This window comes from Melopsittacus undulatus, chromosome 1, assembly GCF_012275295.1.
Source record: "Melopsittacus undulatus isolate bMelUnd1 chromosome 1, bMelUnd1.mat.Z, whole genome shotgun sequence".
NCBI lineage: Eukaryota > Metazoa > Chordata > Aves > Psittaciformes > Psittaculidae > Melopsittacus > Melopsittacus undulatus.
In genome coordinates this window covers 22,051,462-22,079,247 of record NC_047527.1, presented here as the reverse complement: position 1 = coordinate 22,079,247, position 27,786 = coordinate 22,051,462, and the positions used below count along the sequence as shown (strand labels likewise).

Here is a 27,786-nt window from a genome sequence, read left to right as displayed (position 1 = left end):
AGATTGCTTTGTTATAGCAAGGAAAGAGCTGTGCTATCTCTACGCAAAGAGAGAGTTATGTTCCTGGGAGAAAGAAATGAGTCATGTAGTGGGAGCATCCCTTTTAAACTGCACAGTTGTGAGAAGAGAGTCCTGGTTTTCAAGACACAAGTAAACTTTTAACAACCAGAGGTGGGTTTTCCAGCTAGGCTGAGCACTTTGTGACAGCAGTGATGAATCCTTTCAAACTGATGTGAATACTTCTGAATGACCAAAAACTGTAAAAGATAAAAATAAAATATGAAAATGCATTAATTTATTTATTTCCAGTATCCATAAATCAAAGCTATTGGTCTGGATACTTAAAAGGGGGTGGGGGGGTGTCAGGAAAGAAAAGAGGGTGACCTGTTGATACAAGAACAATGTGTCAATAATTTTGCTTCACTAATTACAAAGGATAAATCTTAAAGATTTAAGCCTTTAATTGCTAGCAGTATTTATGTCTGTGATGTTGATTAGCATACGAGTAGCTCTCCCAGGGCTTAAGTTCAGGATATTGTTTCCATGCTTCCCATCACATGCAGAACTCATTCCTTGAAGCAACCTATTTAAAGAAATAATGAAACAATTATTACAATTCATTCAAATTAAATTTATCTTATTTGACGAGTGTAAATAATAACCGTTCTCCTGAATTATGCATCCTATAGGTGTAAAACTTGTATCAGTAAAATCAGAAACTTCAGTCTGTTGCTGGCTGCCTGTGTGTTGGCTTTGCTGCCTTCAGCTTTATTCTTTCTAGATTTACTTCTGCTGCAGTCTTCATCAAGAAACTTGTAACAGTAGAAGGACACTTTTCATGGCAGATATGATACACAAGACATCATGTTTTCCATGAGCATGCGACAAAAAGAGTTAGCCAGGAAAAAAACATAAAAACTGTATCAATAATAGCTGATGGTGCGTGAGAGGAAAACACACAGAGTTCAAGTAACTCTTACCCACAACTGGATTGGAAATGGGACCGTGCCTCTTGGGGGAGACCGAGGGGTGGGGGACCACACAGAAATAAACACATGTTCTCTCTTCCTCCGTCTGTAAATAACATTTTCACTCACATAATGCTGAGAACCTCGGTAAGCCAACTGTTACAACTGGGATGCTGCTTTTAAGTATTACCATCAACATGTGTGCTAAAAATTAAAGGGTTGGTTTTTTTTTCAGTGCTGATGTTTTGTTTAAATTATTATCCATTGTGTAAAAAGGAATCTGAGTTATTGACACCCTTATGCAAAAATGCCTTTTGCTTCCATGGAATGCTTAATTAGACAAAAGAAAACGTCTTTCTTTAAAGAGTAAGTTAGCACTGAGCTGTCTCACTGCAGTGCTCGCTGCGTAACCTACTTCCTGTCTGCCTTGTAAAAACTACTTAATTTGTGATTTTTTTTGCAACCCACTCATTCTTTCGTACCTCATCTTTAAGAGTTCTCAGGCTATCTGAAAGCATTCATACCATATCGTCTTCAGCTTTGGATAGTCTGTTTAGAAACCTGTGTAGTGGCTGCTTGTACTCTCTGGCATTAGGAAGAACTCACAGTAAACCAGATGTATACAGATCTGTTTAATAGCCGGATTAAGTAACTGAACATTTAGATACAGTATCTAGGCAAACTTGCCTTCTAATTTGTACCAATCATGACACATATATGGAAGTATTTTAATATTAAGCAAAAAAGTTAACAAAGGTCTTGAGTTTTCTACATAAACGCTGAGTGATGTGTCTGATCCTGCTCTGAAATGGTGGCTCTCAGGAGCATTGTGTTTTTCTTGATTGCAAGTGTATGGCTGGTTTTTAGAACACGCAGTGGAGTTTTTTTGTTTCTTGCTAATGCAAGATCACTGGGGTTAAGTGCACAACTCTTGCGTTGTAATATTTAATGAATTATCTCAACTACAGCTTCCAAAGATGTGACATCATTTTGGATCTGCACTATTTTATGAACTGCTCTAAACAGATGACATCACTGCAACACGTAACTGTTTTGTAGAAAACAACTACTAAAAAACTTAACATTCTCTTACCACAGGTATTTTGCATGGAGCTGGACTTTCTCAGCTTCCCAAGCAGCGCTCTCATCCAGATGATCAACGTGTTGAGCAGGCTCCAAATAGCCACGTCAAATATGTCTGGTAAAATTATTTAGACACTTGCTCATTTTTACATCCACATTGTTTATTAATAGGTTCTGGCCTGTGGTCAAGTTAACAGGCTGCTTCCCTAGGAAAGGCTGAGTTATGGCAGTTTGTTTAGGAACATTAAACATAAAGGTAGTGCATAGAAACCCAATCTTCAAACGATGGGCTGCTGACCTGCTTCCAGCTTTGGAACTACAGAGCTGATCTTTATTTAATGGCATTCAGTGAGTTCTTACTTATTTATCATTGTGCTGAGCCCAAGAAAAATACTGCACATCTCCAGAAACAGCTGTTAGTGAAGATAGCTTTATTTTCTGCACTGAATTTGTAAGCCACTTCTCAGGGTAATTTTTCTATTAGGATGGGAAATAGGCTGACCTAGCACAGTTAGTAGGCCAATTTTGCAGTGAAAGATTAAAGAGTTTTGATAAGTAACAGTTTCACATTCATTCTCTAAATCTTAAGTCTTACATCTTTCAGTAATGGAGGTTTGAAAAATATTCCCTGGCTTAAAGTTTGAGGTGATAGTTACAGGCTTAAGTGTTCAAAAGAAGTCCTGTAAGAGCCAATGCATAACACTGACTACTTTTTCCTTCTTCTTCTCTCCTCCCCCTCCACCCTCCTCTTGATAATGCAGGAAAATGCTGCAATCTCTGGGAAGGCCAGAGGTCCATATGGCCTTAGACGTCATGATTGTGAGTGGATCAGGCCAGCAGCATGAAGGCTGCTTGCTGCTCACCTCAGAGGTACTCTTTGTGGTCAGCATCAGCGAAGACACACAGCAACAGGCATTCCCTGTGACTGAAATAGATTGTCTGGAAGATGATCAGCAAAAAGACGTGCTGAAGGTGCAGCTGAAACAACAGCGAGTGCCTTCTGAGTTGGAGGTAAAGGCCTGAGTTCGTTTTTTTTTTAAGATAAAGTTACAGCGATGATGAGGCTTTTAGCAATGGGCATACTCACCGTTGGGTCGGGAGGCCAGAGATCTCAGTGCCAAACCAGTAGCCCTGCTGCTTGCGTGCACCTCATAGTTGACTTCAATCAACTTTGGATGAAAGGGACTTGTCTTCTTCCTTCTGTTCTCTTATTGATCATGATATTTCATATCTGTGACAGCAATAAAGTAGAGGAAGTCTGGGTTCTTGATAAGCACCACCTCCTTTCTTAAGAGGTTGTCACAATTATATGTGCGTGAGCTGTTTATTGTTTGGCAAGTTACAGGCTGCCTGAGTCTACAGTGGCACAGTGAGAACAGTTCCTTTTATTCATCTGTGACATCTAACAGCTCCTTTCAGCATGTTTCTTATCTTGCGTCTTCCAGTGCCGTGGTCTTGCTTGGCTGCTAGCTGTACTTACTTGCTTAGATCTTCCTTCTTCTGCAAATGCTAACTTTAAAACAGATCAGTTCTTTTGCTGAGTTTGGATGCACCACGTTTGCCAGTAAGAGCATAAATCCTTCATCTTCATATTGAAAGATCTCTAAGCCATTTGAATACTGAGGTTTTGGATGAATTATCTTCTTTTAATGGTAGAAGAATGTTGTATTTTTACACTTTCGGGAAACAATGTTTATTGTGTTAAAGTCTCAAGTGGAATCATATGAGAGATCATTTCAAAAATAAACACACATATCCCAGTTATTGTTTTTCTAATTCTGTGTCAGGTAGTTCATGGACTGATTCCTTTCTCTGTTTCAAATACAAGAAAAGAACATGTAAAACCCCTTGAAGTATGGGGTGTGCCAAAAAGTAGGGGAGGCTTCAGCACCTTCAGTAAAATCCTAACTTCACTGAAGTCACTGAAGAGTTTTCCCATCGATTCCAACACAAGGATTCATCTGTGTCATGACAGTGCTTAGATTTTTTCATGAAAGCCTTTTTTAGTGGTGGATTCTCTATTTACATGTATTGTCTTTCCACTAACCTCAGTCTCGCAGAATGATGTTGAAGTTGCCTTCTCTCACTACAAAGCTACATGAGGCATTACTTAAATTTTAATGCAGATGGGCAAAGCTCAGCTTTTTTTTTTATCCCTAAGTGCTGAGTGGTTGCTGGAGGCACAAGTCAGACTGAATCCAGACTATCCTGCTCAGTCCAGAGCTACTGTCCTGGAGGGAAGAGGAATATAGTTTGTTCTCCCTAAGGCATTTGAGGCACTCAACCCATCGTAACCTCAACTTTAGCACCATCCCAGGTCTTTTATTAGCATTATGGCTTTTGTCTTTGTATCTGTTTATCCAAGGGGTGAGGAGTAGGCTACTGCTCTTAGGTTAGGGCTGTTTGCCCAAAAGGGAGAGGGGAAGGTGAGGGACAGGGAGCCTAATTCTAGTCCCAACGCTGCTGGAGCTGGGAATGTACAGACCTTCTGGGCAAGTGTCTCCAGTACATGCACAGTGCAACCATACATGGCATGTGCAGAGCCCAGCATTCCCATATACACATGCTAGTACACACACTGAATGGGACCTGCTTTGGAGGCCCTGGACCAAATACATGTTGTTTTCTGAAGTTCTGGGTAGAAACATGGGAGTCCTACTCCAGCAGTGTAGCAGTGCCATGAGCTGTAAGCTTTGAGTCACCCAGCCTCAGCACACAATCTCTTTTGCTGACACAGGCTCTTGGGAGTGCAGTGAAAATGTATGACATGTCACAAGCAGTGAAGAGTGCCAGTGTCCCAGTTGTGCAAAGTCAGTGATGGCAAGACAGCAAAAGCTGAGTGAGGCTCTACAAAACAGACCTGACAAAATATTCCTTCAGAATGCAGGCGCTGATGCTGAGATTTGTGTGAAATTTAAATAAAGAGATGTGCTATAAGGAGGAGCAGTTGAAAGTAAAGCAAACAATAAGGAAGTTTTCATTTTTTATGCTAAGGCAGCTATGCAATAAGAGATTCCAAAAGCTTCACAAAGTTTTACTAATTACTTAAACTAATGTTCTTTTATATAAGTTTATTATAGTGGGGGTTTTTTCTCAGTGGATTGGGAAATGTCATATTTAGTAGCTTCCTTTCTGTGGTGCTTGAAGTGTTGTGTGCAGCACTGGTGCTGGCAGGAGCTTCCCAACAAGAGCTTCTAAAAGCCCTTAGAACATGATTAGGAAAAGGAACCTTAGGAGCAGCAAGCTGTGACTTGCAGTGAGCAGCCTCAGAGCTGGAGACCTACACCTAAACAGACACAGTCCCGAACTGTTAATGGTGGCCATCCTGTTGCGTTGAAGCTGTCCTCAGCTGAAGTGCAGGCACATCTGTACACAATTATACTAGTGAAGATGGCCAGAAGTTTCAGCTGGAAAATGCCCAGTCAGGTCAACCAAAATATTATGGTAAGTTTAGCAAAATGGAGGTAATGTTACCAAATGTAAATTGTGTCTATTTTTCTGACTAATTCAGTCAAAGATTGAACCACTTCGTTTCAACATTATAAAAATCCACCTTTTTGTCTTACTGCTCACAAAACTGCCAAAAGTTTTGTTTCAGCTCTGCCCAAACCAGTTTCTTCCCTTCCTTCTCCTCAGTTTCTTGGAACTATTAGGAAACAAAACATGAGTTATTCTACAGCTGTAATCACCAGAGATGTTATAGAGCATATTTTGACTTGTTCAGCAACAGGTTTGCCTGATGGCTTGTTCGCTTCCACAATATATAACTTAATCCATGTGGCTAAGAATAGTCTGGATGGAATCTTGAAAACTCTGGCACTGACAACATTGTTATTGAAAGGGAAGCGTTAATTGTACTTGGATTATCTTCCAGAGTAATTGAGACACTGCTTGCTTCCAGACAGATATCATACTCAAAAGGCCTGTTCTTCCAGCTGCTCTTGGTAGAGCTCACAACGTCAAGATGACAAAAAAAATTAAGGCCCCTGAAATTTCAGATACTCCAGAATTCCTTTGTGATAATCTGCAAGAGGGTTTCCATGGTAGTGCTACATGTTATCATGGCTGGAGCTGAAAACCAGTCTCTGGAGTTTTTAAAGCAGTGAAAAAAAATAAAGAACCAGGGTCAGTGCGCACAGAGCATCCCACCAGTGCCACACACATCTGAACTGCACCGTGGAGGTGCTGTAGCTACTATAGAGTTAGAATTGCTGAAGGTTTATTCTTTATAAGCTGTAATGGGAGGAATTTTGAAAAATACTGGAGTTCTTAACCTAAAATTACGGCCTTAGAGCATGACAGTACATGGTACCTTTAAGATTCCTCTTGCAGGTGCATTAAGCAACTCTTGATTCAGTTATGATTCATTGAATGTTCTGTCTATTGAGAGTGTTCAAAATAGTGGGCTAAGGCACTTAGTGACAGCGTTAAGTCCCAGTTAGGAAAAACGTAGAATAACAGTAATTCCAAGTCTGTGGTGTTCTTGACAATATAGGGTAAACTGAAACTGTCTGGAGAAGCAGCCGGTTGCAGTCATCTGGGAGCAAGTAGGGTCCCAGTTACTTTGGAAAACCATCCAAGGGCAGTTAGTATTTCCTTCTGAATAATTATGCTGCATTTGTGGAATATAGCCTGGGGGTGAATGAAAAATGGGTTCATAAGAGCAAGTGTGTGGGATACCACCACTCTTTCCATCTTCTTTAATAACTAACTTGGGTCTTTTGGTCGGACTATAACCCAGCTTCCCGGGGCTTACCTGTCCTGAAGCAGAAATAAGAAAAAATTGTGGAGCCACCTATATGCAAGTTTTACCCCATAACTTAAGATCTACTTATGCAGGTGGGACTTCAGCATGTTTCTCTCTTTTCAACTGGTAAAACAGACTGACTGCTGAGATACTTTCTCTGTGTCACCAGACTGAAGATGAAGGGGGCCTACAAGGATGCTGAAGAGGGACTCTTCATCAGTGATTGTAGGGATAGAACAAGGGGTAATGGGTTCAAACTTAGACAAGTGAAGTTCAGGTTGGATATAAGGAAGAAGTTCTTTACTGTGAGGCTGGTGAGGCACTGGAACAGGTTGCCCAAAGAGGTTTTGAATGCTCCATCCCTGGCAGTGTTCAAGGCCAGGCTGGACAGTCTTGCACGACATGGTCTAGAGTGAGGCATCCCTGCCCATGGCAGGGGGTTAAACTAGATTGTCTTATGGTCCTTTCCAACCCAAACCATTCTATGACTCTTATGTGGCTCAGACATCACTTTTCACCTTTTTTCTCTCTCTTTAAGGTGATTCATAGAAACCACACTCTCCTCTGCCCATTTCATCATTTCCGCTCTTTCTAGGCATGGGCTCCAACTTGATCTTCCGAGCTTGTTCATGACCCTGCTTCCTTTAGCATTTTTGTGGTGATGATTGAAAACAGAAGTGTTTCTACTTGCTGAGCAGCAAATGTATCTCCAAAGGCACAGTAAAAAAAAAAGAGGGGCCGTTTTTGATGTGAATGTGACATCTGTCACTGTCTGTCAATCAGTCATAAACTCTTTCTTCAACAAAGCAATGGTTTGTTTAAAATGAGCCTCGCAGTCCAGAGATGTGACAAGATACTGATCATGGATGTTAAATTGAATCCACTGGCCCTGTTTGAAAATGCCACCACATCTAGTGAGGCATGTGTAAAACTCCCTGAAAAAAGTCAGAAGATGATAGCAGTCTTTGAATCTTTACCATGACATCTGACAAAGACATTTTAAACCCTCCAGAAATGAAACTGGTCAGCAGTTGTCTAAATGTCAGTAAGGAAGCATCAAGCCCTAGCATAGCTTCTGCCTTTTTGCTCACTGTCGTATTTTGGAAGTAAGTTCTACTCTGGATGACTTTGCTAGTGAAACCTCTGTGGCATCCTTGGTATTTCTGAAATACATTTATTTGAAACTATGCGACTAGCTTGATGCCTGCCTGCATGCCTTCCATTCTCAAGCTGGTCATAGCTTCTGGTCATCTTCCATTTCTTCTTCAAAAAGGGCACAGCAGATTGATCTTCTAAAGCCAGGTTTGCCTGTGGCTTTTCTTCTAATACTTTATCTGGAGTATATATGGTAAAAGCCACTTTTCTGTTGATAGCATTAGTTTTCCTGTATTTATTTGTTCTACTAGAGGTAGCTTATTTGCATCCCTCTTGCTAGAACCTTGAACCTTCATGTATTTCAGCCTGCAAGTAGGGATTTCTTCAGAGGAATCCTACCAGTTCATGGTGGTGGAAAAGGCAGTTTGCACAGACACCTTGATTTCTTCTCAAGAAATGTCACCCCCAAACCATCTTTAGTAAAACCCTTTTGTTTAAAGAAAAAAAAAAAAAAGGAAAAAGATTTTGTGGGTCCTCTGACCCAGGATGGCTTTTTTGGTTACCAGAAACAGATGGATATATCCCATCATAGAACATTCATCTGGAAAGTAGTTTCTAGTCTTTATTTTAAACCAAGTTAAAGACTTACTTAAACTTAACTGCACAGATATATCTATGGGTTGTCTTTAACTGGACTTTGTGAGAAAATGTTTTTGCTAATTAGAATTGCTATCTGATAAGCACTGCTGAGAGCTACTGACATCTTTCTAAAAAGGGTTCAGATGCTTTTCCTGTCTGAAAGAGTTGATCTGTTGCAAAGATCTACTTTTGACCAAGGTGTCCATCCCTGAAATTGTCAAAAGATAGTGCTTAAATTTTCTACAGCTGAGTTAGAGCTTCGCACAAGTGTCCAAAACAGTAGAGGACTAATCCACCAAGCACTAAACTATGGAAGGACACTTGATTAAAACATCCATTAGACCATTATAAGAAAGATCCCAGGGATGAAGATTTTTAACTACAGAAAGTAATGTGGAAGTTACTGCCCTTACTACCAAGTTCAGCTACTGTAAATTAGTAACTATTATATATTATCTATATATTACCATTTAATATTACATTTGAATTTCAGGCAGATGGAGCTAGAGAGAGACTATCAGAACAACAATACAACCGCCTTGTGGAGTACATCACAAAGACATCACATCACCTCACTCCCAGCACCTCAACAGTGCCAGCATTGCAGACCGTGGCTACTGAACACCTTCCAACTACAATGAAAACATACCAATATGTAGTTGATCCAAATTTTGCCCAAGTATTCATTAGCAAATTCACTATGGTGAAAAATAAAGCCTTGAGGAAAGGATTTAATTAATAATTTGTGGTGAGTATAGTAATGTCTTACTGTTTTGAAAATAATGCTTTCTCTGCAGTAACCTACATCAAGTAGAGTTGCATACAATTTTTGAGGAGGTAGGAGATGTGATAACAAAGCCGAATAGCTTTTTCTAATCTTGACAACATTCCTGCTCCTTAGCCAAAATACGAGTGCTGGAAGGCAAGTGTTATAGCAGATGATTAAAGGGAAAAAGAACAGCCTTGGACTGTAGCTCTATCAAAATCTTTTTTCCTTTCAATAGCCAAAAATCAGAGAACAAGGAAAAATTGTGTGCATACAGGCAGTTTTGCCACACACACACAATGTGTATCAGTACCCTTTATATCATATTTTAGGGTCTGCCAGTTTCTGTTATAAACAAGGTTTATAACTGGGCTGTAAAAACTTGCTCAAGGCCGAGCTTTTTTCTCCCACACACGCACCCCTACCAACATGTATGTCCTGAGGTGAAACATTTTCCCCCACTAAATCTGAAAACCCCAGTGTGGCTGGTTTAAGTAAGTTACTAGTAACAGCTGGGTTGTAGCACCACTCTAACCTTAAAATGGCTTCCTTTATTTGGCTGAAGTTTTGCAGGACATTAGTCCTTAATGTAAACTAGTGCCTTTGTGTGGTTTGGAGAGCAAAACATGAACTACAACATGAATTTCTTTTTAAAACTCTCTGTATACAGAAACTTTATTTTATCCACTGTCAAATGTTCAGAATGACTTTCAGTGTATATATGACATCGTGCATTGTCTGGTCATTAGCTCTAAGCCAGTAAGTAACATGCAGTTCAAAAATTTAAGAAACAGAGCTTACTCTCCTTAAAAATCTACCAAAAAAATACAAGTTCAATGTAACATAGATGTGCAGGTGGTAAATATAGCCTTGCTGGGTCTTGCTTACTTCTGATCAGCTACTATTACACTTGATCCCGGATTCATTTTATCATCTCTGAACAGATAAAACCAGGGATATTTAGAAACATGACCTTTCAAACGTGTGCTAAGGAAAGTGAGATTTGTTTTTCAAGTTGGGTGAGTGAAAACTATGGACCCATAGGCACCACATACATTAACACTTCATGATGCCATCACAATAGACTTATGAATATGTTAAACACATCAAGATGAAAGAGCTAAGTGTCTTATTTTTCAGATGTTTTACAGTTTGTGAGACAAGAAATGACTCCTTCTGGGCACAGTTTGATTACTTTATAAACCAAATATGATTATGGCAGTTTTAAAACCCAAAAGCTTACTTGGTGTTCAACAATGTGTCTTACTTTTCTCCTCTTTTCCATGTACTTATGGACATGAATTTTGTATGGGGATTCCTGAACATGGCCAGAATTGGAGACAAGAACTGGAATAAAATCTGATCATCATCTGAAGCAGATGCATATGCTTTATAGCTAGTAACTTCTATGCATACTTGATATGACCAAATGCACAGTGAATAAGAATGTAGTAATGTTTTTCAATGTTTTTCTCATGAGTTCTGTTTTGTTAAAAGGTATTTGTAAAAGCCATGTCTCTTGTGTACTGAAAATATAGAAGCCTGGGATCTGCATTGCCCTTTTCTGACTGTGAAATAAGCCCATCCATTATCAACATTTCATACAGTGATTTAATAACTTAGTCATTGTTGAAATAACACTGTTTAAAAAATGTACATGTATATACGCACACGTGCTTAATACCTGAATATTTTATGGAAATAGTTTAATACTTCTAATTTTGCATATTGGTGGACAAATTGTAATATAATGAGATTGTTTAGAGATAATAAAGCTATTCCTATAATACTGGTTTTGCGAGCTATTTGGTAATTTGGTTACAGGGAATGAACAAGTCATTGTGTAGAACAGGACAGACACACAAGCTTCATGTAAGACCCCATTCATGTCCTAAAAAATGCAATAGATCACAACAATACAGGGTAAGTAAAAACTGGTTATTAGCTTGCTGAAAAGAGAGCTGAAAAGTTTTCTGCTTTTGTGACTGAATCAAAACAGCAGTGTAGTTACTATGTGAATTAGTCTAATCTGTTCATTACTTATGTAGTACACAGACCAGACAAGAAAATGCACACACACCTGTTAAAAAAAGAGGGAAAGCAGACGTTTAATTTCTAGAAGTTGGCAGACTGCAGACTGAAGCCATTGTTTAAGATACATTTGTGTTATTCTGAATTATATTCTCCTGGAATAAATACTTGCTTAAATTACACTCCATGAATTACACTCAGTGAATTAAGCTGGCATCTTTACTGTGTTCGTCAGGTTCCTTCTCCCCGTTCCAACCACATTTATGGAAACATGTGTGGAGATGGCATATAAATGAGCCTCTCCTACATGTGGGCTGTGTGAACTATGAAAACAAAGTTGTCCAAAGAGCAGCTGCCTGTACTTGGCGGCTAAAGCACTCCAATGTGTACTCTTAAAACATGCCTGCTCTCGTAATGCTCTTTAGACCTGGAGAGCTCACAACTTCAAATGTCATTTTAGTTTTTAGCGTTGCCTGCTGATAGGAAGCACTTGTTTTATACCCATCCATACATACAGAAAGCAACAGTTCTACCCTGCAGCCTCTCAAAGCACAGACATGAAACTGGAAGCTCACCTGTCCTTGTAATGCTTGAACATATTTAGCTAGAGACAGCTCTGCTGTAGGGTCAAAAAGCCACCATCAGTCACAAAGCTCTCATTTCTTTAAATCAGCACATGCTGGTAACTGAAGGAACAGACTACAACAATAACTGCTGTTGGCTGTAACAGTTTAGAAGAAACTTGGACTTTAAAAGTAAATTAATTCATAGCAACAGGAGAGAGTAGAGGGTAGAGCTGCAAGGGAAGGCAGGTCTGCTAGCCGGCACACCTGGCAGTAGCAAGTTTCTTTGCCTCAGAAGCTGTCAGTATGACTAAAGACCCCGATCTATTTAAACCTGCAAACAAGCCTGAGAAAACACTAGTCAGTACTCAGTGGCACGCAATGTTTATACTGTACATTGGGAAGATAAATGGGTATCATTTGCTATTGTTAAGCTCTGGTTTACATTTATAGGAGCAGGGGTATTTTGATTACAAGACGGTTTCCCCTGCACCACTAATGTCAAATTCTTTCTTTGCTTAAAGGAAGCACTGCCTGTATGGAGAGTTTAAAAATCCCACGTCGCTCTGTAATAGTGCTCTCAATCAAATACATTACCTACGTGCTTTCATTAGTCCAAATGTTGCTTACTGATACCTATTAAGTGTTAAGTAGTTAATGATCCATTTAAAATAATGAGTTACTCCAAACAGGATTTGAACTGAAGACCTTCAAATACAACACAGATGGCCTAATTTGTCATGCTGCTCCATACAAAGCCTTCCCTCCCTTCACACCATCAGCTCCAACTCCTCTCTCAGAACTCACACTCAGCAATCAAGAGCCACAGTCCCAGTACCATCCATCATCAACCTCAGCAACAGACAATGCACAAAGCATGTTACATGTGACAGGTATCGTGGAAGAACACAGATCATCAAGTCTTGTACTACACACAACGTAGCAGAGATCAAAACTACACTTAAAAACAGTTCCTGGGGAAAAGAAAACAAGACTTAGTCACCTTTAGCAATTTACAAAGACTTCCCACCACTCCTCCCAGCATCTGAGCAGTTAAGCATTTCAACATTAATGAAGACAACTAATGCCACTGTGATGTATTTTATTTGAGTTACATTAGTTTGCCATGTACTGAAGTGCATTACACCTTACAATTCAGTGAACAAATAAGGTTCGGTCACCACATCTCCTTAGACTGACGGGTATCTGCAAGATAAAAAAAATACTAAGTTAAGTTGGACAAACTTCATGCTCTAAGTAAACATTATTAGCATGTATGAATGCAAAGCAAGAGAGAAATGTTTATGTGGTGGTTTCGTCTAAAGGAATTCCTCCTGTTACTTCCTTATGGGTTAAGATTCACACACCCTTCATGTGGCAAACAGAAGTGAAACATGGAACAAATCAAGAGCTGGAACAATACTGTACAGCATGTCAGATCCACTATACACTGCACTGATAACTGAATCAATCTTGCTAAGGGCCTGAAAGAGAAAGGAATGTAGCTTTCAGATAGAAGCCAGAAAGGAAACAAGTGGTGTAGGCAACCTACCAAGGAAGGAAGAAAACCAAATTCAAATTGCTTCTCCACATTACTGAGCACAACCCAAGACCAGCTGTGCTCCATGACAAGTCATGCAAGTGGGGGTTAGCACCAAACTCTTAGCTTTCTTCTGTTACTGAGCATACTTTAGAGGTAGGATACTCCTCAAATTTATACTTGCACTCATTATCAATTTCCCCACACAAAGTCTATGCCAATTCACCCATAGGTACCAAGTTGCCTGCATGCCCAGTAGGAACAAACTCCATGCAGCATGCCACGCTAACACCTTAGCTAAGGAACTCCCCTCCCTTTCCTCAGTTTTGGGTCTAAGTGCTAATTCAAGAGTCAGTATTCAATGAGGTTAAACACCTGTATTTACTGCCACATACAGAATATATTCCAGTAAAATAGGAGATGTAGAGCATGCATGACCACTACACCCTTGGGTAAATACAGCAAAAAAGCATCAAATTCAACCTCCATCTCCACAGCCAAGATTTAAACTACCTAGGCAAATGAAAATGTCCTCCGTTTGTTCAGTGTACTTGCATTTTCAGTCTTTCCAGAACATCTGAAACACTGGCATTGTTTTCCCCTTCTCCTACTTAAGTATTCATCTGCATACATTAAAAAAGAACCCCAAAACTCTTTCCACTGTAAAGAAGTGAAAAGTATCAGTTATGATACAAACAGGCTAAGAACCATTAGCAATTCAAACAAAATCTCATATAAAGCCTTGACTTTCACATTTTCTTTTGAGCTGGTGTAATTACGGAATGGAAGAAGTGTTTAGGAAACATTTAATTTTAACAGGTGCTCACAACGTGCAATATTTTTTTTAGCTGCAAACATCAGCTAATAGAGAGCAAAGCTCTATTTGCACCAAAAAAAAGTCCCGCTCATGATTCCAATTAAATATTCAACATGCATCCTTGTTGACAGTGTTTGTTTCAAATGATTTTACCACCAGATGGCCTTTCAGAACACTCTGATGAAGGCCACCTGACTAAAGAATGCAATTCCAGTGTCTAAGATAGTTTAGAAGTGCTTTTATATTAGCAATGGGACCAAAGCAGGGGCGGAATTAACAAAAATAAAACCAGGTAAATGTAGCATTTCATGATTTATCTTTGTTGCAGTCATAACTAAAGGACAGAAGTTTCCCTCTCACAAAAAAAAAAAAAATTCCCAAACCAAAGGGGCTGTCACAGAGGTTTTTTGTTTTTTTAACTTCTAAACTTTTCAGAAGACCTCTGTTTTTTTTTAATGTAATGGTGTTATTCAGAAATCAGATAGCTCTAGCTTGTCACACAACAGAATTTAATATTAATAGTGTTGAGTATAAATCCTTTATTCAATCTTGTTGCTTTATGCAAACAGACTGAGAAAATCCAGCTGGCCGGGATAATTAGAGCCACAGATTATCACGTAATGATCACAATATGAAAACATTCCAAAAGAATGAAAAAGCTATCATCCTAGATTAGTCAGAAGTAATTTTAAGAGAAGCAGAGAACTCAATGTAAGATATTTGGATCAAGAAAGGGGGAGGAATTCTTTATTGAGTTGTCACACCATGAGCTCGTGCAGTTTAGTGAGTATGGTTATTAATAACTATGACAAGGTGGAAATCAGGACATTTTTCCTGGTGTTATGAAGACTAAGCGAGGACAAAGTCTGTCAGTCTTCAAACAAAAGGCAGCGTTAAGTGCTAGGAAAAGTGTCGTGAACACAGCTCTATTCAACCTTAATTCATAGAATCATAGAATCACAGGTTAGGGTTGGAAAGGACCTTAAGCTCATCTAGTTCCAACCCCCCTGCCATGGGCAGGGACACCTCATACTAAACTATGTCACCTAGGATGGCACACGCAGAGCTGTGCACCACTGCAATTTTGCCATTGCAATTTTTATATATGTGTGTGTGTATTTAAATATATTTCCTCTCAGGACTAGTTATCTTCCCCCATCACCAACTTCAAAAGACAAAAGGGTATGTGGAACCTGCTTTTGTCCCTCACATTCAGATGCCTGCTATGAGAGACAAACAGCCTCTCCATCTCATTCACTGTGCTACCCCAATTACCCAAGTAGTACACATAGACAGCCTAAAGCTAAGCAGTTCAAGGTGACAGCAACAGCATAACAGTGGTACCAAGCAAGTCCTCTCTGTGGATGCATGAGGAATGAAAGGCCTGGCATCACTCTTTGCAAGTCTGTTGTATCACAGAAATTAAACAAATTATCCAAAAGGCATTCAGGAGCTTTGTATTCTGCCCTTGCTCCCTCTCCCCAGCTCCCGTATTTCTTCATATTTTTATTACCCAGAGGTATCTCAAGTGCAATTTATATCCTATTTCTTTAGAAGCACCTTTCTATTTGATCAAAAGGAAAGAACCTCCAAATGAAAGCAAGATGTTTCACTGAACCTAATATACTCTTGTTCTACTGCAGAGTAGCTTACTACCTGTAAATGCAGGATGCCATCATTTGGGTGGTGCAGACTCAAACACACCGGCTCTTCTCATGGCTTCAAAGTCCTTCATGGGATCATAGTTTTTGTAGAACTCTGCATAAGCTCGTTTTCTGGGCTCAGCAACTCCAAACTGGAAAGTGACACACAGAAAATCAAACCTTGCCAAGGTTTACAACCAAGATCTTTTTTCTATTAGCACTATTATTTGTATCAGTGGATATTGGTCTTAAAAGCCTCTATCTCAAATTAGTAAAATACTTGTTTCTGTTCAAATCCACAGTTCAGCCTACCTGACCACTGGTCAGGAAAACAATTATCTGAAGTAAAACCTTGAAAAGAAAGTCCGTTACAAGATAGCACGTTATACTTTTAAGATCCAGAAACACTCCACCTATATTGACACTTAAGTGTCCAATACCCTCCTTGTTAGTATTTTTGTATGTAAAACATGCCATTATAGCAAGTTTTATGCCTGCAGGCAGCTGCAGAACTCTAACTCCAGATAAAAAGGTGTCCTGAACAATTACATTTGAGCTACACTGTAGGTCAGCTACAGAAGTTCGTAAAATTTTACAATCCCTCCAAGCCACTCATACAGCTCACCAACACAGAAAGACACAGTCCTGATTCCTTGGTTATTCATTCACATGAAGCACACAGATATGCTCCAAAACCCTCAAGACGTGAAGGAAAGTCCAAGGTAGGTTTGTCCAAAAGTGTCTTAACATGTAACAAAGTAAATCACTACTGAGATCCATGTTACTCAATTCTAAATATGGTCCACTGCCTTACTACTGTATTCATGTGGGAGTCCCAAAGAAGGCATAAAACCTTCCACATTTTATTAACTATTAAAAAAAAAATTATTGTAAGTCTAACCAAAACCAAGCTTGCCTACCTCTTAACAGAGGTCTTAAGTAGATGTTGAACTTTAACTGTGCAAACTTATTTCTGACATGTTTGCTGATCTCTGAGAAGTGTACAGATTGGGATATTTCTGTGATGAACAACCTGAAATCAACTTAATTTCTAGTCACTTTTATCAATAGCTTCTTGTGTACTCAAATGCTGCAAATCACATATGCATGAGTTCAACAGGCAAACCGAGATCTAATTCTTCCACAGTAACTAACTGTGTTGCTTGCTGTGTGTATGAGATCCAAGAATCATTTGTTAAAGGCATACAAGAACAACTACCACTCTTATCCTTACCAGAAGTCTCTTAAGGACCACGAAAAGCAATCTATAAGTGGGTGGGGTCTTTTTGGAAATGTAATGCTCCATTTCCCCGCTTCTTTGAAAGAAAGGATAATATGACCACATCAGCCTTCCCCACACCGACAGCCTCAGTATCAAGGATGGGTTTTCCAAATCACTTTTGAGCAAGTTTTCTCAAGTCAGCCTAGAAATAATCTGACAACACTGAGTTTCAGATACTGTGACAGAGACACAGACTGTCTAGAGTTAATGTGCATGATTAAGAGAGTCTAGGACAAGGAGACTCAAGGTTAAGTTATCAGGAATTGTGTGATCTTGATCACACAGCTTAAAGCACCAGGTTAGTCATATAATTTTTTCAAATGAAGATTAGAAGGTTTATTTATGTTCTGGGAACGTGCTTACAAAAATATATTACTAAAGCTCTCTGATTAATAGCTAAACCAAATCTCAACAAATATTATGAATTCTTAAAGCACTCTAATGAGCCTCGTTTATAACTGAATGACTGCAGAGTTCACCTTGTATAAAGCCGCACATCCCAAAGATACAAAAAATGCCCCAAATAGGTGAATCTTCATCCGCCTGGCCAGAAGGCGCCGCATTTGTGGCTTAGGTAACAGTGCAGAAGACATGGTGATTGTATTTCCTAAAAGGAAAAAAAGGGGGGAAAAAAAAGAATTATGGGACAATACACTCTACTTAAATAATTTTCTGTAGCTCTACTCTAGAAAGATTGTGCTTTTTGTGTGGTGTAACAATTACTCTCACAGCACAAGCAACAGTGCTTCTATCAGACTTTTCAATGAGAGTGTTTAAGGGATGACATCCAATGACAACCTATTTATGACATGAATCTATATAAGTTTTTTTTACAGCCAGATCAAGACTGGCTTTCAGTGATCATACTAAATGCTTCTTTTCCTGTAAGATCTGCCATTTCAGGCCTGATGTCCTGGTGTTTTCACCAGATGACATTCATAACGTTGATCACATTTTATTCATTTCTAAGGAAAAGCACATGCCTTTCGAACTCCAGAGTTTGTGTAGTGGTTTTGGGTTTCTTTTAAGTAACTGCAACCCTTATTACATTAAAAGATGTTTTCCTATTCGGTAAGATTTTACTAAAACCCCAAATGATCTGAAGCAAGGTTCAGTCAGCTGTGGCTGCCCGCAGGGTGCTGCCCTCTGCGCTGACAGGCCCACGCAGCGGTAGCTAAGCCCGGGAGAAGACCAAGCTGTCCCCAAAGCCCTCGGTGCTGCCCACCCTCCTCTCACACTTCACAGGAACCATCTCAGGGAAGCCCCTCTCCCGCCGCGCCGCCGTTACCGGAGAAAGAGGCCGCAGGGCCTGTCCCCGCACCCTCAGGGACGCGCAGAGGTCACGGGATGCGGGGCGGACGCCGAGCGGCAGATGTGGAGAGGCGGCGGCGGCCGCCGGGCTGTGGTGGGGGAATGAGGGCAGGAAACCCGGCGGCACGAAAAGGGAACACGAGCACAGCCTCACCTCAGAGCTGCCCCACGAACGTCCTTCCGCCCCGCCAGCCGGGCACCCTCTGCGGCCTCGCTACCCCGCATGCGCGCGAGGAGGCGACGGGGTACGGCGACCGGCTCGGCCCAAACCCGGCAGTGCGCGATCTGCCGGGCGTGGGAGGAAGCGCCTCGGCCCGCGCAGAAGCGGTGACCGCCGTGAGCCGTCGCCGGGGGCACGGCTGCGCCCATCGAGCGCTCTGCTCGGGCTGCACGCCGCTGTGGTGCAGAGCAGAGGGAGCAGCCTCGGTGAAGCCTGCCGGGCCAAGCTGGGTCGCAGGTCTCACGCCCACCAAGAGCCCTCATAATGCTACGTGCCCGCTGCCCCAACCATTTCCCACACAAATCGGTGACTTCTGCCCTTCCAGCAGACATCAGTCGCTTTTCCAGATCTGCACGTGGCTATCAAACCCAAACGGCAGGAATACCAGAGTGCATGAAATGATAATCTTATAGAGTTTGCTAAGGGTTGGCCAAGCCTAGAAACAAATAAAGCAATTAGTAATCCTTTCTAGCTATCCTTTAGCCAGTTTTTGTACCTTTCTCAGAAATAAGGCACATGCATGCTTTGCCCATGGGTTCCTCCTGATCACCACTTGCATGTGGTATTGGCGTTTTTATTCCTGGGGAGTCTCTGTGGGATTTACACTAAATGCTATGAATTCCTGCCTTGAAGAAACCGAAGCCCCTCCTGCGCAGCAAGATGTTCATTCAAGCCTTGCACTCACTTGCCAAAGCCAGCAGATCCTGACATCAAATGACAGAGGAGATGGGCCCTTAAAACTGAGGTTCCTTTTCCTTTGATGTGATTGAAGGAGAGTGTCAGTAGAAAAGTGCAAGGAAATCATACAGCCACAGCTACAAGCTGGGAGAGTGTTCTTTGGTACAGCAGTCTGAATAGATGCAATTTGGACAATGTTCCTCAAAATGAAGTTTGTTACAATAGTTGAGACCAAAATGAAGAATGCCTGTCCAAGAATTCTTCCCATGTGGATTAACACAAAAAGACAAATGTTAATGATGTCCTGAAGAAGGAATGGCAAGATAGATCTGTAACTTGATTGTGGGGGTCTAAGGGAAATATCTGGGTCCACAAGCATACTGCTGTTCCTGAGGAGAGCTTATGCAGTCTTTCAGAAAGACCAGGAAAAAATGGCAGGGAGAGTTGTCTAGGGGATCATAAAATCTGCACTCAACTTGCCCTTGTATTTCACAATGTCAGAAAAAGAGGATAAGAAATCAATTGGAACAACAGCATAGCAGGTTTCATGGTTACTAGCATTATAAATTATAGATGAGGAATTTTCCTATAAATGCCAGTCTTGGTGAGAGAAGAGTATTTTGGTAGATGGACCTAGGTCTGCAAATAAAAAAAATTTGATTGCTATTTTCGGTAGCTTACTTCAGACTGGCTAGGTCACTGAATTCTTTTCTATGTATGTGAAAACTGGTCACATACATAGAAAAGATGTGCCTGAGACAGTGCTGGCTAGGCATCTTTGTGTTATAGTTAAGATGCTAAATGAAGTGCTAATTGTTATTATTTGATGTCATTGCTGTGGAATATGCAGCCAACTCCTTATTGTTCCGTATAAAGGGCAGTTCAGAATCGTGCAAATATGGGATAAAAAAAGGATGGAGAATACATTGGAAGGAAGAGCCATGAAAGGAAGGAAGGGATAATCAGCTCCATTAAGTCAGTGCACAGAGTTGCTCCTATCACTACAGTTTCTGAAGGAATTATAAATCTGAATGAGGTTTTGGACCTGAGCAGACCTCATGCATCCAAATGCATCAAAGCAAATAAACACTGAGGCATACAGTACAGCAACAGCAGTTATTTCTTTGCCAGTCCATCCAGTCGCTGGCTTTTCTGGCACCTGCTCCAGTTGCGTTTTGGACATGAATATTAGGACTGTTTGCTTAAAAGGTGCCACAGTTACCAAATTAGAATCCGCACTCCTCTTTTCATCTCCAAAATACTGTAGCACCAGCAACAGCTGATACTTCTTCAGGGTATCCTTGAAAGGGATCATCGTTTGAGGAGTGCAGGAAGGCATCAATGCTAAATCGTTTCTTGCTTGTGCAATAAAATTTACCTCTGACTTTAGTGAGAGAAAATTCAGGCAGTGGATCCTTGTTTTTCCAGAAAGAGTGCCAGCTGTGATACTTAGGACTGTACTTTCTGTGGTGTGGACAGGAGCCAACTAGGAACAGGACTGTGACAATCAAGTGATTTTGCATATGCCACAAAAAGTCTTTAGATAATCATAATCTGGATCAAATTAAAACCAATCTACTGGAAAAAGACCACATGGGACATCAGCAATCCCCTGAGCCAGATGCATTCCTAAATAGTTTAGTTTATTATAAAATCTACCTCTCTATCACAGAAGAAAAAGAAAAATCAAACAATGCTATGTGCCACATATGAAAGCACATACATTTGTGCTCCTTCTCCCAGTTCTATGCCAGAAATTAATAATAATTAATCAAACACTCTTTTGCCATGGCTTTGTCGACCTCAATCAGTGGTGCTGTGGAACAAACAAAGATATTGTGACACAATAAGTTATTTAGCAGAATTGGAATGACAGCTGTACAAAAAATGAGGATGAATCAATGATTCGTAAGTGGAAAAAGTCAAAATTAGTAGGGGGAAGAAAAATATTTTTATACTTCCAAAAGCTCATTATAAAAAAGGAGGAAAAAAAAATTAAAGCAAGAGTTCAGATCAGAATAAATGAAGCAGACATGGATTTCACAAGCCTTTGCTGATTTTATGCATGCTTCTGAAGCAGAAAAATCTCAAAAAAAAAAAACAAAAAACCAAAACAACAAATTTTTTAAGTTTGTTCAACTTATAAAGTGACAGATTTTGGTATTTTTATACACATCAAATAGTGATATAATTATGTGAATGATTCTGTGCTTGGTACCATCAGGAATTATATTGTTAAGGAGAAACAACTATTTCCCAAGTTCCCAACTTGCAGTCAAGACATGGCTAATGTGTGTATTCAGCTAGAAAACATACCAGGTTCCACAGCTGAGACATTTTCATGTGACACCCACTTTCTTTTCTGGAGTATGGTTTGTATTGTTCTCACTCTGAAGTCCTCCATATTTGGAGGGCTTATCTGAAACAAATTTACACTGATTATTTTAGCAACAGGAAAACCTTGTTTAGATAAATTGGATTTTTAGACAAGTTGTGAATACTCCATCACTGGCAGTGTTCAAGACCAGGTTGGACAGAGCCTTGGGTGACATGGTTTAGTGTGAGGTGTCCCTGCCCATGGCAGGGGGGTTGGAACTAAATGATCTTAAGGTCTTTTCCAACCCTAACTATTCTATGATTCTATGATTATTCTATCTTTTGTGGTTTAAAACTTTATGTAGCCTGTCTGCATTGGAAATAAAATCATCAAAGGCAATGTTGTTATACTTTACCACTCTATATTTGCCCAGATGTACCTTATCTGATAAAGTTTTTTCATTCCTCATCCTGTTTTTTTTCCAGGAATCTTTGGAGTTAAACCACCTTTACAGACAAATACTCCAATCTGCAGTGTAACCAGTCAACACATAGACTTGTTACATGTAATTCAGTCCCTATACTCCCAGGTCAGTAGCTGACAGCCCATCAGATGTAGTCCACAAGCAGTCCTAGCCTGGGTCAGCTCCAGCAAGTGTCCAGGGCAAGAGCAGCACAGGAGCAGAGCTCCTCCTTTTGAAAATGAAAGCGAGCACTGTAACACAAGGACAGAAGGCCAAGCTTCTCACACTCTCTTCAAAGCACAGTTTGGAGGATGTGCTGTGGCACACAAGGTGAAACTTTCTAGTTCCAAACATCATCCATCCTATGGAAATTATTGTATGGCAGAAAATGTCGCTATGTCCTGTCCAGCAATCCCGGTGAGTCTGTACATGCATGCATCTGGTACATTCACCAGTACTCTCCTCCTTAGTCATGGGTGCATTACAGTAAGTCTAAACAGCAGATTTGTGGGCACCCTTCAGTAGTCCAAAGCCATTGGAACAAGGAGTGTTCTTCATGCCTTCACAGGGTTTAGACCAGACCCTCTGTTAGCTTCTGTTTTTGCTTTATGTGACCAGTGATTATCTGACCTCTAGGATAGCAGAAAGTGGCCAACTGCTGCTGTTTGTACAGCTACAACTTTATTCTCACAGAAAATGACAGACCAACCTACCTGTGGGTATAAAACAGTGGCTGTGAAGTGGGAGTCTCCTTCACATAGAAGGTAGGACTCATTCTCCACAAGGCACTGTCTTTAGCCCCTTTCTTGGTTAGGTTCAACATGCTTGCTCTGGGCAGGTCCTGGCTCAGTGTGCTCCCCTCAGAGAAAGAAGCTTCATGGAGGGCACAGAAGAGGCCTTGCTCAGGTATGGACTGCAGCCTGAGGGAGTGACTGTGTAGGATTTAACCTAGAGACATCTGTGCCCCTTATTCAATTCTCCCAGTACAGCTCATTCTGACAAAAAAACTGGCCCAGGTTATGTATAAAATGCCACTTTGCAGTTGTTTCCTGTACCAAGATTTTAGATCTTTTCTCATAGGTTTCTAAACCTCTCATTTTGGTCTGTTTTCATTTGTCTTGAGGTGATGATGTGGTGAATGTTAGGAGACGTTGACAAGTTTTCTTTTCTGGGTCTGAAATGACAGTCTAGAAGTGGGGAGGGGGCATCTCTTTCAGATTTGTTGTGACTTGTATCGTCATACTGAAGTCATGTCAACCAAATTGTGTCCATTTGTGAAAAGAGCGTACATGAACAGAATTAAAAACAAAAATAAAATAGCAAGTACCCCAGGGATGATATATTTCTTGACATAGTGAATGAATTGTGAGCCTGGAAGCTCGTCTGTTATTTCCAATTACATCACCAGGTCTAATAAAAGATAACTGCTTTTCCTAAAAAATGCCATTGCTTTTGTTTATTTTGGTGTTGGAAGAACCTATCGATTTAGCATTGCTATGTTGTGTAAAGGCTCCATAGCTTTTATTTCATATTTGTTGGTATTTGATGGCTGCAAATATCAATTTACAATTGTAACTTAGGCAACACTCAAAGTTCCAGTCAAGGAAATCTCTGACTCCAAAGTCTCCAGTGGAGCTCAAATCCATGTCAGATTGTGATCCCTGGTTTGAAAGGTGAGGCACAGTCAGACATGTGAGGCTTCCAGAAAGTAGTCAAATCATCTGTTCATGGTTTTTTAGCAAACTTGTTATTGGCATAAACTTTTAAAAATATGTATACTTAAACCAGGCTGTTTTAACTTTAGTGTTTTGTTTGAAATAATCTAATTAGGAAATTGTGGCTCTCAGGTTTCTACTGCATTGAAATTTTTGGGCTTCATGATTAACAAAACTGGCAATAGATAACAGCATAAGAAACCTTGGTTGAATATATTTTGATTAAATGAGTTCATTTTCCTAAGACAAATTTGGCTATGTTCAATATGGCATTACATGTAAATGTCTGGAAAAATTGCATTTTTCCTAGCAGGAGGCATGAGATTACTATAATCCATAGCCTCCACCACAGTATTAATTAGCATGGCTCGCTAACCAAGGACGTAATATTTGTAAATGAAACTCTAGAAGGGCATCAGTAAGGAACAGGATGTTGAAGCCAAATGGAAAACATGAACCAATAAAAAGGCTGAACTAGCTAGAAGTGCAAGCTCAGCCTTTGAAGTTAGTTCAAGTACTGCATGCTTTAATTTTGGTGTAATCTTATGATGGGGGTACAAACAAGAACTCAGAAACAGATTTTGTAACATTTGGCCCAATTGTAGATGAATCAGTTTGTTGATGGTTACCAACAATTGCACAGCCAGAGAAGCTGTGGTCTTTGTTAAATTAGATTGAATAATTGGCTTCAGTGGGAGTTTCGGGTGCAGAGCAAATGAAGTGTCACGGCCCTTGACTCTCATAAGATTCCTCAGCAAAGGCTAAGCTTTTGCATTCAGAACAACCTGAATATGGATTCAGAAAAAGTAAGTCCCTCAAGAGTTTGTCTACTCACTCCCTTGCCCCCGTATGAGTCTCAAAATACATTCCTGGCAGATGGGTGTATCTTATCTGTTTTTAGAACCCCTCTGATGACAATAAGGATACCAAAAGCTCTCTGGGCAGTTTGTTTCCAATGCTTAACTATTGTCTTGGAATACAATCTCTGATTAGTACTATATTACTTTGGCAAGCCTTGAGTTTTGATTTTGTTTTGCTTTGGGGTTTTTTTAACCTGTGTGGAGCTGGAGGGAGAAAGCCTTGCTTTCCCAGTGTTTCTGAAGTCCTACGACTGCCAGGTGCTGAAGCACCTCTGGAGATCTGAATTAAGAGAACAAGTTTCAATACATTCAGCAAATTTCAGGATCAGGCAGCCAGGAGTTAAGATGATGTTTGAGCTGAAAAGTCATAACCGGAAGATGAATACTATCATACACTTTCCATTTTTAGAGCAAACGTTCTGTTCATTAGCTTGAAAATAATAGATCATTTATCGTAGTCTTTAGTGAATGGCCCAACACGTGCTGTTAATTACTTCCTCATTTGGGAGAAAAAACACAGAGAAATTAATTTTTTTTCTTGTATATAATTTCTAGAGGGAAAAGAACTTCCAAAAAGTGCATTATTTTCTCTTTCCAGCAGCCATGCAAACCTCTGGAAAGAGCCATAATCCTCAACAAAACAAGCGTAATGGCTTCATCCTCTCAAATGCAAGTGAGCACAAATACAAACATTTCAATGAAACACAAAGACCTTTCTTCAAAAAAAAAGTGCACGTAAGAAAGTAGTTGGAATAGGAAAAAGATTAAGCCCTATGTGATTATGACAGAAAGTTTATCAAAGAAGGTAATTTTATGCATATATGTGTATAATGTATATAAAGTTATATCTGCACAGAAACACACACAAGTCCATGAAGTGCAGATTTTATAGGCATGTAATTGCCTGCACATACACATATACACTCTAGAGATGAGACAGACTTGATTCCCAAAGTACTTTTTTCAGGAGTGAGTGGTATTCAAACCAGTCATGGTCTGGGGTTTACAAAACCAGTACTGATCAGTTGGGTCTTGCAGCTGGGATGAAATTTATGTAGTTGCCTACTGGTGAAAACTACTAAGAGTGCTGTAAGTTTGTTGATTACGTTTACTGAGCCATAGGCACCATGGCTGATTGTAATGAACATTTCCAATGAAATATCTCTATTTACTGATTCTGACAGATGGGGGATATTGCTTAAGCTATTGTGTGTCTATGCATTCCTTGAGTGTGATGCTGTGGTTTTTTCTTGTCTGCCTTGTCATTTGTTTCATTTAACTTGCTCATTAATGGCACAATTGCCCTACTTTGTTCAAAAATCCTTTTCTGAGAAGTGAGTATTACTTTCTTTTTACACTTCTTGCCAACATCAGATTTTCAAACACATACGGTACAGAGGAATCATGTACAAGATTGGTTTAGAGGAAAAAAAAATTATAATTTTAATCTAAAATTAAAAGCACAAATCCACTTACTACATTTCAACTTTTCCTTTGACATGAAATCTTAACGTGAGAAATGCACACTCTGAACAAATACATAATTAACATGTGGAATAAGCAATGCTGTTGTCAACACTTTCACATATGTTACCATGAAACTAAAATATTTCAGTTAGTAGAGAAATAGAGGGAAATCCAAGTAAATGCAGCCTGTGCTTGACATGTAAATTAGCTTGGCTCAATGAATCTTAAAAATAAGAGAATCTGTGTGTTGACTACCCTTACCATGTTAGGACAGCTTGGTGTGTCCTGCATCATTCCAGTCTGCTCCAGCACTCTGATTAATTATTACTTGGTGGAGTGGCCATTGTGCAAATACTTTCTCAAATCACTGGTAGAAATCAGAATGTGTGAGTTCATTAGCAGGTAGGCAGAAAATGTAGACTTTGGTATTTTGTGTTAATCCAATCTGCTGGACTGGCAGAACCTTATTTGAAGACTACGTAATAACAGGGAAAATGAAAAACTACATAGCAATACCATGTGGCTTCTGATTTGGAAACTACAATTTAGCCTATTAGACATGGACCTGTTCCAAAAGTGCACACTCAAACAATCATGCATGAAGGAGTTAGAAACACAGATGTGAATTATAACTCTCTGAAATCCTGTGTATGCTCCAGATCAGGCCATTAGAGGTAGGCTTGAACTGTGAGCACAGACTCAGATCTAAAATTTTTGTTCAAACCTGTCTTTCCTTAACATTTTTACAGCAACTACTGGATGTATTAAACCCAGCAATGTTCCATAAGCTTAAAAAATAAGTACCAGTTAACCCCATCTTAGCTGTATTCAGATGGGATTCACAGTGACTGACTAAAAGCATTTCTATAAAAGGCAGTAACAAAAATCTTCTGTTGAATGTAATTGGACAGTTTAAACAGGTTAAATTCAAGCTGTATTACTGCAGCTCCATTGGCCACGTACAGCTGCACAGTGATCAGTATGGCCCAGTATTAACATTAGAAACGTAAATAATTTAAGGATTTTCTTTTCCAAGTTCGGGGGAGAACTTTGAAACATCTGGTCTCTTTTCAGTCATTTTTACACACACATAAGCTAAAGTAAATAGTTCTGACTAGAGCAACTGCGCTGGGTGGGATTGAGGCTGACTATTTCACAAGCATGTGAGTGGTACAGGATAGAAAATGTCCCCAGGTCTGTAATACTGCACAAGGCTAAAGGGACAGAAGGAGCAATGAAGGGACAACTGCCGTTTTCCAGTACTCAACAGGAAACTGAGTGCCCTGCATTTATGAAAATACCCAGTTCATTGGTGCTTTAATCTGCAGACTTTATTAATGCAGGTTTCTCTTTATTTTAAGTCAATCTTATTTGCAGAGCAAGTCACATTGATTCTTCTCATGTAAAAGATGTAGAAGGTGTGTTACAAACCAGTCTGGCCTTGGACACCCAGTACTGTATAGTAAGAGAACCAGTAAATAGAAACTGGGTCTGCTGAACCTGGTCTATTGCTGTGCAAAGTACCTCTGCATTCACTGGCCTCAATGCCTGATGATTAAATACTAGATTTCCACACCTTGG

At 40.0% G+C, this 27,786-nt stretch overlaps 3 protein-coding genes across 3 annotated transcripts in view; 1 reads left to right on the top strand and 2 right to left on the bottom strand.

The window, feature by feature from the left end:
• VPS13B (vacuolar protein sorting 13 homolog B) overlaps window positions 1-11,087 on the top strand; it is a 449,503-nt gene extending 438,416 nt beyond the window's left edge. Inside the window, exons 60-62 of the mRNA XM_034068500.1 lie at window positions 2,067-2,169; window positions 2,813-3,062; window positions 9,026-11,087. Coding sequence (XP_033924391.1) covers window positions 2,067-2,169; window positions 2,813-3,062; window positions 9,026-9,271 — 599 coding nt within the window. The 3' untranslated portion in view covers window positions 9,272-11,087. The remainder of the gene's footprint in view (window positions 1-2,066; window positions 2,170-2,812; window positions 3,063-9,025) is intronic.
• A 1,890-nt stretch (window positions 11,088-12,977) lies between these two features.
• On the bottom strand, window positions 12,978-18,758 carry COX6C (cytochrome c oxidase subunit 6C). The gene is made up of 4 exons (XM_005150891.3): window positions 18,640-18,758; window positions 17,654-17,781; window positions 15,906-16,044; window positions 12,978-13,098 (listed from the first exon to the last, which is right to left on the bottom strand). Exons 2-3 carry the CDS (start codon window positions 17,765-17,767, stop codon window positions 15,925-15,927), a joined length of 234 nt encoding a protein of 77 aa, XP_005150948.1. The 5' UTR covers window positions 17,768-17,781; window positions 18,640-18,758; the 3' UTR covers window positions 12,978-13,098; window positions 15,906-15,924.
• Window positions 18,759-21,140: 2,382 nt separating this feature from the next.
• Window positions 21,141-27,786, bottom strand: part of RGS22 (regulator of G protein signaling 22) — a 72,722-nt gene continuing 66,076 nt past the window's right edge. The window contains exons 27-28 of the mRNA XM_031050601.1: window positions 21,700-21,802; window positions 21,141-21,199 (exon numbers count right to left, since the gene is read on the bottom strand). Of these exons, the coding sequence (XP_030906461.1) occupies window positions 21,141-21,199; window positions 21,700-21,802 (162 nt within the window). The remainder of the gene's footprint in view (window positions 21,200-21,699; window positions 21,803-27,786) is intronic.